At 43.0% G+C, this 12,863-nt stretch overlaps 1 protein-coding gene across 1 annotated transcript in view; it reads left to right on the forward strand.

Annotated features, from left to right (window-relative positions):
• Nucleotides 1-12,863, forward strand: part of LOC132764265 (solute carrier family 22 member 6-A-like) — a 35,981-nt gene that overhangs the window by 434 nt on the left and 22,684 nt on the right. The window contains exons 1-3 of the mRNA XM_060758182.2: nucleotides 1-262; nucleotides 9,505-9,608; nucleotides 11,122-11,276. The exon at nucleotides 1-262 is cut by the window's left edge and continues 434 nt beyond it. Coding sequence (XP_060614165.2) covers nucleotides 1-262; nucleotides 9,505-9,608; nucleotides 11,122-11,276 — 521 coding nt within the window. The remainder of the gene's footprint in view (nucleotides 263-9,504; nucleotides 9,609-11,121; nucleotides 11,277-12,863) is intronic.

Here is a 12,863-nt window from a genome sequence, read left to right on the forward strand (position 1 = left end):
TCACTGCCGGATCCGGCTGGTGGGCAACGGCACCGACTGGCACGCCAACCACACCGAGGTGACGGAGGAGGACCTCTTGTGGGCCTCCATCCCCAAAGATGCCAGCGGGAAGCCGGAGAAGTGCCGGCGGTTTGTCACCCCCCGTTGGCACCTCCCCAACGCCAGTGCGGACGGCGGCAACGAGACTGAAGTGGACACCGAGCCCTGCCATGACGGGTGGATCTACGACCAAAGTGTCTTCACCAACACCATCATCATGGAGGTGAGTGTCTATGGAGAGCCAAAAGTCCCAGTTGTGAGACTAATCAAACCCTAGAGTTGAAAGGCAGGGACTCCAAGGGGTATCCGGTCCAACTCCATTCTGCAAGGCAGGAAGACACAATCAAAGCCCTCCCGACAGATGGGCATCTAACCTCTGTTAGAAGAATACCATAGAAGGAAAAGTATCGTGGTGGTGGTGGTGGTTATAGAATCTTAGAGTTGGAAGGGGACTCCATCCAGTCCAACTCCATTCTGATGGCAGGAAGACACAATCAAAGCCCTCCCCACAGATGGACATCTAACCTCTGTTGGAAGAATATCATAGAAGGAAAAGTATGGTGATTATGGTGGTGGTTATAGAATCCTAGAGTTGGAAGAAGACCCCAAAGGCCACCCAGTTCAATTCCATTCTGCAAAGCAGGAAGACACCATCAAAACCCTCCCGACAGATGGACGTCTAACCTCTGTTGGGAGAATACCATAGAAGGAAAAGTATGGCGATTATGATGGTGGTTTTAGAATCCTAGAGTTGGAAGGGGACTCCATCCAGTCCAATTCCATTCTGCAAGGCAGGAAGTCACCATCAAAGCCCTCCCCACAGATGGACATCTAAACTCTGTTGGGAGAATAACATAGAAGGAAAAGTATGGTGGTGATGGTGGTGGTTATAGAATCCTAGAGTTGGAAGGGGATCCCAAAAGTCATCCAGTCCAATTACATTCTGCAAGGCAGGAAGACACCATCAAAACCCTCCCGACAGATGGACGTCTAACCTCTGTTGGGAGAATACCATAGAAGGAAAAGTATGGCGATTATGATGGTGGTTTTAGAATCCTAGAGTTGGAAGGGGACTCCATCCAGTCCAATTCCATTCTGCAAGGCAGGAAGTCACCATCAAAGCCTTCCCGACAGATGGACATTTAACCTCTGTTGGGAGAATACCATAGAAGGAAAAGTATGGTGGTGATGGTGGTGGTTATAAAATCCTAGAGTTGGAAGGGGACCCCATCCAGTCCAATTCCATTCTGCAAGGCAGGAAGTCACCATCAAAGCCCTCCCCACAGATGGACAGCTAAGCTCTCTTGGGAGAACACAATAGAAGGAAAAATATGACTAATGATGGTTATAGAATCCTAGAGTTGGAAGGGGACTCCATCCAGTCCAATTCCATTCTGCAAGGCAGAAAGATACAATCAAAGCCCTCTCCACAGATGGACATCTAACCTCTGTTGAAAGAATACCATAGAAGGAAAAGTATGAGTGATGGTGGTGGTGGTTATAGAATCCTAGAGTTGGAAGGGGACCCCAAAAGTCATCCAGTCCAATTCCATTCTGCAAGGCAGGAAGTCACCATCAAAGCCCTCCCCACAGATGAACATCTAACCTCTGTTGCAATAATACCCTAGAAGGAAAAGTATGATGATGATGGTGGTGGTTATAAAATCCTGGAGTTGGAATGGGGCCTAAAAGGCCATCCAGTCCAACCCTATTCGGTTAGGTAGAAGGACACCATCAAAGCACTCCCAACCGATGGCCATCTAACTTCTGTTGCAAGACCACCACAGGAGAAGCATTGTATCATTGTCATCATCATCACTGGTGATAATAATGATGATTTGGGGTCCCCTCCCCACTTCATTAGAGTTGGAAGGAGACCCCAAAGACCATCCAGTCCAATTCCATTCTGCAAGGCAGGAAGTCACCATCAAAGCCCTCCTAACAGATGGACATCTAACCTCTGTTAGAAGCATATCATAGAAGGAAAAGTATTATGATGGTGGTTATAGAATCCTAGAGTTGGAAGGGGACTCCATCCAGTCTAATTCCATTCTGCAAGGCAGAAAGACACAATCAAAGCCCTCCTGACAGATGGACATCTAACCTCTGTTGGGAGAATAACATAGAAGGAAAAGTATGGTGGTGATGGTGGTGGTTATAGAATCCTAGAGTTGGAAGGGGACCCCAAAGGCCATCCTGTCCAATTCTATTCTGCAAAGCAGAAAGACACAATCAAAGCCGTCCTGACAGATGGACATCTAACCTTTGTTGAAAGAATACCATAGAAGGAAAAGTATGGTGATGATGGCAGTGGTTATAGAATCCTAGAGTTGAAGGGGACCCCAAAGGTCATCCAGTCCAATTCCATTCTGCAAGGCAGGAAGACACAATCAAAGCCGTCCCAACAGATGGACATCTAACCTTTGTTGAAAGAATACCATAGAAGGAAAAGTATGGTGATGATGGTGGTGGTAATAGAATCCTAGAGTTGGACGCAGACCCCAAAGGCCATCCGGTCCAATTCCATTCTGGAAGGCAGGAAGTCACAATCAAAGCCCTCCCGACAGATGGACATCTAACCTCTGTTGGGAGAATAACATAGAAGGAAAAGTATGATGGTGATGGTGGTGGTTATAGAATCCTTGAGTTGGAAGGGGACCCCAAAAGCCATCCAGTCCAATTCCATTCTGCAAGGCAGGAAGACACAATCAAAGCCATCCCAACAGATGGACATCTAACCTTTGTTGAAAGAATACCATAGAAGGAAAAATATGGTGGTGGTGGTGATGTTTATAGAATCCTAGAGTTGGAAGGAGACCCCAAAGGCCATCCAGTCCAACCCTATTCTGCTAGGGAGAAGGACACTATCCAAGCACTCCCAACCGATGGCCATCTAACTTCTGTTGCAAGGCCACCACAGAAGGAGAGGTATTGTATCATCGTCATTGTCATCATCGATGATAATGATGATTTGGGGTCCCCTCCAAACTTCATTAGAGTTGGAGGGAGACCCCAAAGGCCATCCAGTCCAATTCCATTCTGAAAGGCAGGAAGACACAATCAAAGCCCTCCCTACAGATGGACATCTAACCTCTGTTAGAAGAGTACCATAGAAGGAAAAGTATGGTGATTATGATGGTGGTTATAGAATCCTAGAGTTGGAAGGAGACCCCAAAGGCCATCCAGTCCAATTCCATTCTGAAAGGCAGGAAGACACAATCAAAGCCTGCTCGACAGATGGACATCTAACCTCTGTTGAGAGAATAGCATAGAAGGAAAAGTATGAGTGATGATGGTGGTAGTTATAGAATCCTAGAGTTGGAAGGAGACCCCAAAGGCCATCCAGTCCAATTCCATTCTGCAAAGCAGAAAGACATAATCAAAGCCCTCCTGACAGATGGACATCTAACCTCTGTTGGGAGAATACCATAGAAGGAAAAGTATGGTGATTATGATAGTGGTTATAGAATCCTAGAGTTGGAAGGGGCCCCAAAGGCCATCAAGTCCAACCCTATTCTGCTAGATAGAAGGACACCATCTAAGCACTCCCAACCGATGGCCATCTAACTTCTGTTGCAAGACCACCACAGAAGGAGAAGTATTGTACCATCATCATCATCATCATCATCATCATCATCATCAATGATAATAGTAATAATTTGGGGTCCCCTCCCAACTTCATTAGAGTTGGAAGGGGACCCCAAACGCAATCCATTCTACCCCTATTCTGACAGGTAGAAGGATACCATCAAAGCCCTCTCAATTTAAAAGGGTTTAAAGGGGTTAAAAGAATTTAAAAGGGACCCCAAAAGGTCATCCGGTCCAATCCCATTCTGCCAGGCAGGAAGACACAATCAAAGCCCTCCCAACAGATGGCCATCTAACCTCTGATAAACCATAGCCCAAGAGATATCTTATACTTCAGTAGAGTTAGAAGGGGACCAAAAAGGCTGTCCAGTTCAACCCTATTCTGCCAGGTAGTAGGACACCATCAAAGCCCTCCCAACAGATGGCTATTTAACTTCTGTTGAAAGACCACCACAGAAGGAGAGGTATCTTAATTCATTAGAGATGGAAGGGGACCCCAAAGGCCACCCAGTCCATCCCCATTCTGCCATGTAGAAAGACATCATCAAAGCCCTCCCGACAGATGGCCATCTAACCTCTGATGAACCACAGAAGGAGAGGTATCTTAATTCATTAGAGTTGGAAGGGGATCCCAAAGTCATCCAGTCCAACCTCATTCTGCCAGGCAGAAAGACATCATCAAAGCCCTCCCAACAGATGGCCATCCCACCTCTGCTTAAAATCTCTAGAGATGGAGACTCCATAATGACCATGATCATTATTATCATTGATGATGATGATGATGATGATTATAATGATACAATTCTAGTTGAAAGGGTCCCCAAGGGACATCCAGTCCAACCTTATTAATTATTATTAATTATTATTAATTATTATTAATTATTATTAATTATTATTAATTATTATTAATTATTAATTATTATTAATTATTATTAATTATTATTAATTATTATTAATTAATTATTTATTCCATTAAACAATAAACACATCTCATCACAATAGAAACAATATAAACATTTTTATTTTTTATTTTGTCGTGTCAGGAGCAACCAGACAGTTGTATTACATTTTTAACAAAACAAACAAACAAACAATCTAAACATATACACAATTAAAACACAATATCGTTCTACCACACAGTATTTGATCAATTGATTGGCCAGTGAATTTTAGAATTCTAGAATTGGAAGAGACGCCAAGAGCCTCTCCCATTTGGAAAGGCACCATAAAAGCACTCCTGGCAGATGGCCAGCCAACATCACCATCATTATTAACAAAGGTTAGGATGATGATAGAATTCTAGAGTTGAAAGAGACCCTGTGGACCATCCAATTTCATTCTGCCAGGCAGGAAGACACAATCAAAGTCCTCCCAACAGATGGCCATCCAGCTTCTGCTTACAACCCTCCCAGGAAGGAGATTCCAGCATCATAATCACCATCATTATTATAAATTATTATTATTATTATTATTATTATTATTGTCATCTATATAAATAAAAATGTAATGTTCGTTTGTGGGATTAACATAACTCAAAAACCACTGGATGAATTGACACCAAATTTGGACACAATACACATATTAGGCCAACGAGTGATCATCACCCCCTAAAAACACACAAAAAAACCCCAGAACGAACTTTAAAACCCCCCAAAATAAACCATATATACATATACAAATACGTTCATACACATATACACAAGCACACATACATACAGACACACACACACATATATACACAAGCTCACACAAATATACACATATACACACCTACATATACACTTACACACATATTCATATACACATACACACATAAATATGCATATACACCAGCCCACACATATACACAATATACATATATACATATAAACACAGAAATATACATATACACATGCACACATACATACAGACACACGCATATATACGAAAGCACACACAAATATACACATATATATACACCTACATACATATACATATACACATGCATACTCATGTATATGCATATATACAAGCACAAACGTATACACAATATATATAAACATATATAAACACAGAAATACACAAATATATACACACTTATACACACATATATACACACAAACACACATATATAGACATATACACAAATATATACACACTACATCACAATGCATGTGCAAAACCACATATATACGCAAGCACACATATATACACATATATACAAATATATACACACATTACATCGCATGTGCAAAACCACACATATATTCACAAGCACACATATATAGACATATACACAAATATATACACACATTACATCGCACGTGCAAAACCACACATATATTGACAAGCACACATATATACACATATACACAAATATATACACACAACATTACAACGCATGTGCAAAACCACACACATATATATATGCAAACACACATATATACACATATACACAAATATATACACACAACATTACAACGCATGTGCAAAACCACACATATATTCACAAGCACACATATATAGACATATACACAAATATGTACACACAACATTACAATGCATGTGCAAAACCACATTTATATACGCAAGCACACATATATACACATATATACAAATATATACACACATTACATCGCATGTCCAAAACCATATATATATATATATATATATATATATATATATATGCAAGCACACATATATACACATATACACACACAAAACACATATACACAGACTGGGCCACAGCAACACGTGGCTGGGGATGGTTAGTTGTTATAACAAAATCCTTGAGAAGATTCCAAGACTTTGAAGAGACCCCAATTCCATTCTGACGCACAAGAGTACACAATCAAACCATCCCCGACAGATGGTCATTCAGCCTCTACTTAAACATCTCCATAGAAGGAGCATACAATCCTATAGTTGGAAGATATCCCAGAGGCTATCTAGTGCAACCCAATTTCAACATTCAGAAAAACACAATCAAATCCCTCCCAACAGAGGACTATCCAGCCTTTGCTTTATAAACTCTACAGAATGAAACTATATTAGTAGATTACTATATTGGACAACTCTTACCTTCTGGAAGTTCTTCCTAATGTTTAGGCGGGATCTCTTTTCCTGCCATTTGAATCCATTGTAGCAGAAACCAAGCTTGGCCCTTCCTCATTGGGACATGATGTAAACATGATGTAAACATGGCTTCCCTGTCCCCTTCTCCAAGTTGAACATGGCCAAGCTCCACACAGGTGCATTCAATCCCCCATCTAATTTGGATCGTACCAAATTACCAAACTTATTCCACATGGTGGAGGCTGCTTCTTTGGAGGCTTTTAAACAGAGGCTGGATGGCCATCTGTCGGGGGTGCTTTGAATGCAATTTTCGGCAGAATGGGGTTGGACTGGATGGGCCATGAGGTCTCTTCCAACTATGATTTTGGGAGGGAGTTTCTCATCCGGTCTCAGCCACTGATTGAGGTTCTGGTTTTGGGCCTGCCACTTTTGGACTCTTGCTTGCTGAGGTGTTCCTGCGAGCATCTCTGTAGATCTTAGGAAGCTATGTCTTGATTTAAGGCATTGCCATGTTGGCTGATATTTGAACAGAGGATGGGCCGGAGATTCTATGATTTAATATTTGCTTTTAATGATTGCATTCCAATATCAATATCAAATCAATACAGGGTTTATGGTATGGTAGAGTATTAGTTAGGCCTATTTTTAATACTATTTCTCTAGCAACCAGAAACTATATTTATCCGGCATCTACCAATCCTCATAGGTGCTGGATAACTGAGAGTCTACTATATTTATCAGCTTTGCTGGAAAGTGGGTTTGGTTGAATGCTTAAACTAAACTAAACTAAACCAAACTAAACTAAACTAAAGCTCTGCAGATCAGGGTTGGAATTCAGCAGCTTCTAGTTGAACTACAGTGCCACCTAGAGGCAGAATACTATTATTACATGCCTATGTGTTTTTTCAAATTGCAACTTGGTATCATAGACTCCTAGGCTTGGAAGAGACCCCAAAGGCCATCCAGTCCAACCCCATTCTGCCAGACACAATCAAATCCTTCCTGACAGATGGCCATCAAGGATTTGCTTAAACCTTCCATAGAAGGATAATCCATCATCATTATTATTGAATATTATAATGACGATAGAATGCTAGAGTTGGAAGGGGAGCCCAAAGGCTATGCAGTCCAACCCCAATCTGCCAGATACAATCAAATCCTTCCCGACAGATGGCCATCAAGGATTTGCTTAAACCCTCCATAGAAGAATATCCATCATCATTATTATTGAGTATTATAATGATAGAATGCCAAAGTTGGAAGAGATCCCAAAGGATGTCCAGTCCAACCCCATTCTGCCAGACACAATCAAATCCTTCCCGACAGATGGCCATCAAGGATTTACTTAAACCCTCCATACAAGGATATTCCATCATAATTATTGTCAGATATTATAATAATGATAGAATGCTAGAGTTTGAAGGGGACCCCAAAGGCTATCCAGTCCAACCCCATTCAATCAAATCTTTCCCGACAGATGGCCATCAAGGATTTGCTTAAACCCTCCATAGAAGGATAATCCATCATGATTATTATTGATAATGATGATAGAATGCTAGAGTTGGAAGAGATCCCAAAGGCCATCCAATCCAACCCCCTTCTTCCAGACACAATCAAAACTTTCCCGACAGATGACCATCGAGGATTTGCTTAAACCCTCTATAGAAGGATACCCCGTCATCATTGTTATCAAATATCATAATGATGATAGAATGCCAGCGTTGGAAGAGACTCCAAAGGCCATCCAGTCCAAACCCCATTCTGCCAAGCAGGAAAATACAATCAAATCCTTCCCGACAGATGGCCATTGAGGATTTGCTTAAACCCTCCATAGAAGGATACTCCATCATCACTATTATCAAATATTATAATGATAGAATGCTAGAGTTCGAACAGACTCCAAAGGCCATCCAATCCAACCCCCTTCTTCCAGACACAATCAAATCCTTCCCAACAGATGGCCATCAAGGATTTACTTGAACCCTCCATAGAAGGATAATCCATCATGATTATTACTGATAATGATGATCGAATGCTAGAGTTGGAAGAGATCCCAAAGGCCATCCAATCCAACCCCCTTCTTCCAGACACAATCAAATCCTTCCTGACAGATGGCCATCAAGGATTTGATTAAACCCGCCATAGAAGGATAATCCATCACCATTATTATCTAATATTATAATGACGATAGAATGCCAGAGTTGGAAGAGACTCCAAAGGCCAACCAGTCAAACCCTCCAGACACAATCAAATCCTTCCTGACAGATGGCCATCCATTGAATGAAACTCAATCTTCATTATTATCAAATATTACAATGATGATAGAATGCCGGAGTTGGAAGAGACTCCAAAGGCCATCCAGTCAAACCCCATTCTTCCAGACACAATCAAATCCTTCCTGACAGATGGCCATCCATAGAATGATACTCCATCTTCATTATTATCGAATATTACAATGATGATAGAATGCCGGAGTTGGAAGAGACTCCAAAGGCCATCCAGTCCAGCCCCATTCTGCTAGACACAATCAAATCCTTCCTAACAGATGGCCTTCCATAGAATGATACTCCATCTCCATTATTATCTAATATTATAAGGATGATAGAATGCTAGAGTTGGAAGAGACTCCAAAGGCCACCCAGTCCAGTCCCGTTCAGCCAGGTGGAGAGGCACAACCAAATCCCTCCTGACAGATCGCCAGAAACTCTCCAGAGAAGGAGACTCCCATACTCAGATGAACAAATGTCCCAGTGTTCATCTCTGAAAAGTTGGAAAGTTACTTTTTTTTCCTTATGGACGACTTGCCTCTTTTCCTCCTTGCAGTGGGACCTGGTGTGTAACCTGCGGACCAGGCGCCAGATGGCTCAGTCCATATACATGGGAGGAGTGCTGGTCGGGGCTCTCGTCTTCGGCAGCTTAGCCGACAGGTAGGCCTAAGTTAGTGCTTCTCAACCTTGCCATCCCTTAATACAGTTCCTCATGTGGTGGTGGCCCCCAACCATAACATTATTTTCGTTGCTACTTCATAACTCTAATTTTGCTACTGTTATGAATCGTCATGTAAATATCTGATATGCAGGATTTATTTTCATTCACTGGACCAAATTTGGCACAAATACCCCATACGCCCAAATTTGAATACTGGTGGGATTGGGGGATTGATTTTGTCATTTGGGAGTTGTAGTTGCTGGGATGTACAGTTCACCTACAATCATAGAGTATTCTGAACTCCACCAATGATGGAATTGAACCAAACTTGACACACACAACTCCCATGATCAACAGAAAATACTGGAAGGGTTTGGTGGGTATTGATCTTGAGTTTGAGAGTTGTAGTTCACCTACATCCAGGGAGCACTGTAGACTCAAACAATGATGGATCTGGATGAAACTTGGCACAAATACTCAATATGCCCAAATGTGAACACTGGTGGAGTTTGGGGGAAAACAGAACTTGACATTTGGGAGTTGTAGCTGCTGGGATTTATAGTTCACCTACAATCATAGAGCATTATGAACTCCACCAATGATGGAATTGAACCAAACTTGTGACACAGAACTCCCATGACCAACAGAAAATACTGGAAGGATTTGGTGGGCATTGATCTTGAGTTTGGGAGTTGTAGTTCACCTATATCCAGGGAGCACTGTGGACCCCAACAATGATAGATCTGGACCAAACTTGGCATGAATACGCAATATGCCCAAATGTGAACACTGGTGGAGTTTGAGGGAAATGGAGCTTGGCATTTGGGAGTTGTAGTTGCTGGGATTTATAGTTCACCTACAATCATAGAGCATTCTCAACCCCACCAACAATGGAATTGAACCAAACTTGACACACACAACTCCCATGAGCAACAGAAAATACTGGAAGGGTTTGGTGGGCATTGATCTTGAGTTTGAGAGTTGTAGTTCACCTACATCCAGAGAGCACTGTGAACTCAAACAATGATAGATCTGGATCAAACTTGGCACAAATACTCAATATGCCCAAATGTGAACACTGGTGGAGTTTGGGGGAAATAGAGCTTGACATTTGGGAGTTGTAGTTGCTGGGATGTATAGTTCACCTACAATCAAAGAGCATTCTGAACCCCACCAATGATAGAATTGGGGCAAACTTCCCATACAGAGCCCCCATGACCAACAGCAAACACTGTGTTTTCTGATGGTCTTTGGTGACCCCCTTGACACCCCCTTGCAACTCCCCCAGGGGTCCTGACCCCCAGGTTGAGAAACATAGGACTAAGTGGAGTGTGAACATGAGCCAACACAGTGTGATGCAGCAGCTGAAAGGCCAAGCTGCATTAATAGAAGGATAATGTCCAGATCAAGTCATAGTCTCACTCATTTCTGCTTTGGTCTGCCATGATGTGTACGTACTGTATATGGATGCAAAGGAATAATAATATATTTATGTCCGGTCCTGTGTTTTAGGTTTGGGCGCAAAGCCATAATAAGTTGGTCCTATCTGCAAATGGCTGTCTCGGGCGTATGCACGGCTTTCTCTCCAAGCCTCACGGCTTATTGCGTCTTTCGCTTCCTGGTCGGGATGGCGCTCTCTGGGATCGTCCTAAACTGCATGTCCTTAGGTAAGAGCCCAAAGGTGGGGAGCTACTGAAGCAGTACACAGATTTAGGGGGTCCTGCCCGAGCAGAGACCAGCCAAGACCCCAAAAGAGGGCCCGCTACGCCTGCCGAGACAATAAGCACCAATAAAAGTTTCCCTATTTCCCAATAAATCTTACAAAATGTTGATCATTTCCACTCCCTTGGCAGCCACCTCTCCACCAAAGTTAACATCGACACCAAAATACAACACCGCCTGAGCTCTGCGAGCGTAGCATTTTTTCGAATGAATCAGAGAGTGTTTGAGGACCGGGACATCCGTAGGGATACCAAGGTGCTTGTTTATAGAGCTATTGTCCTGCCTGTGAGACGTGGACTGTCTACAGACGTCACATGCAACTCCTGGAACGATTCCATCAGTGCTGCCTCCGGAAAATTCTGCAAATCTCTTGGGAAGACAGGCGGACAAACGTCAGCGTGCTGGAAGAAGCAAAGAGCACCAGCACTGAAGCAATGGTCCTCCGCCATCAACTCCACTGGACCGGCCACGTTGTCTGTATGCCCGACCACCGTCTCCCAAAGCAGTTGCTCTACTCCGAACTCAAGAACGGAAAACGGAATGTTGGTGGGCAGGAAAAGAGATTGAAAGATGAGCTCAAAGCCAACCTTTAAAACTCTGGCATAGACACTGAGAACTGGGAAGCCCTGGCCCTTGAGCGCTCCAACTGGAGGTCAGCTGTGACCAGCAGTGCTGCAGAATTCGAAGAGGCACGAATGGAGGGCGAAAGGGAGAAGTGTGCCAAGAGGAAGGCGCATCAAGCCAACCCCGACCGAGACCGCCTTCCACCTGGAAACCAATGCCCTCACTGCGGAAGAAGATGCAGAGCAAGAATAGGGCTCCACAGCCACATATGGACCCACAAGAACACTGCAAGACAATCATTCTCGGAAAGCGAGGGATCGCCTAATGATGATGAATGGTGATAACCAGGATGAAGCAAGACCACCAAAGTTTATTTACTACTCCAGCTGGAATGGATGAAGACTGCAGTATCCTGCAAAGGAGCCAGCATGACTCCTGAGCAGGGCATTACAGAATATTTACAGTCTTTCCCATTCAAATTTTCCCCGCCCCGCCCCCCGAGCCATGATTGGCTGTGATGTCAGTGAACCGGGATGAGAGGCTCATCCAATGAGAGCTCGAGCCCCACTTCAGCCGCTCAGCCAATGGTGTGTAAGGAGGTGTGGCAATGAGGAAACAATGGGCGATAGTGGCTTGATGGTAGGATTATGAATGGTACAATATGAATGGGTTCCTGAGTTAATACGTTCAACACAATAGCCCACTTGTACACAAAAAGGAAAATAAATCGGTTCAGCCAATAATGTGACTGATGAAACTTATTATACAGTTCCAAATCATAGCATTCACAAAACAATATTATATGCATTTGGTACAGTCACTCAAAAATGTATCAAGAATGTATGTTCTTGCGTCGAGTTGAACATAAAAAGGGCACCGGGATTGTGGCGCAGCTGGCTGAGTGTCAGCTGCATTAAGATCACTCTGACCAAAAGGTTTGAAGCCAGCCCGGGTTGGAGTGGGTTTCC

This window comes from Anolis sagrei, chromosome 12 (genome assembly GCF_037176765.1).
Source record: "Anolis sagrei isolate rAnoSag1 chromosome 12, rAnoSag1.mat, whole genome shotgun sequence".
NCBI classification, from domain to species: Eukaryota; Metazoa; Chordata; class Lepidosauria; order Squamata; family Dactyloidae; genus Anolis; species Anolis sagrei.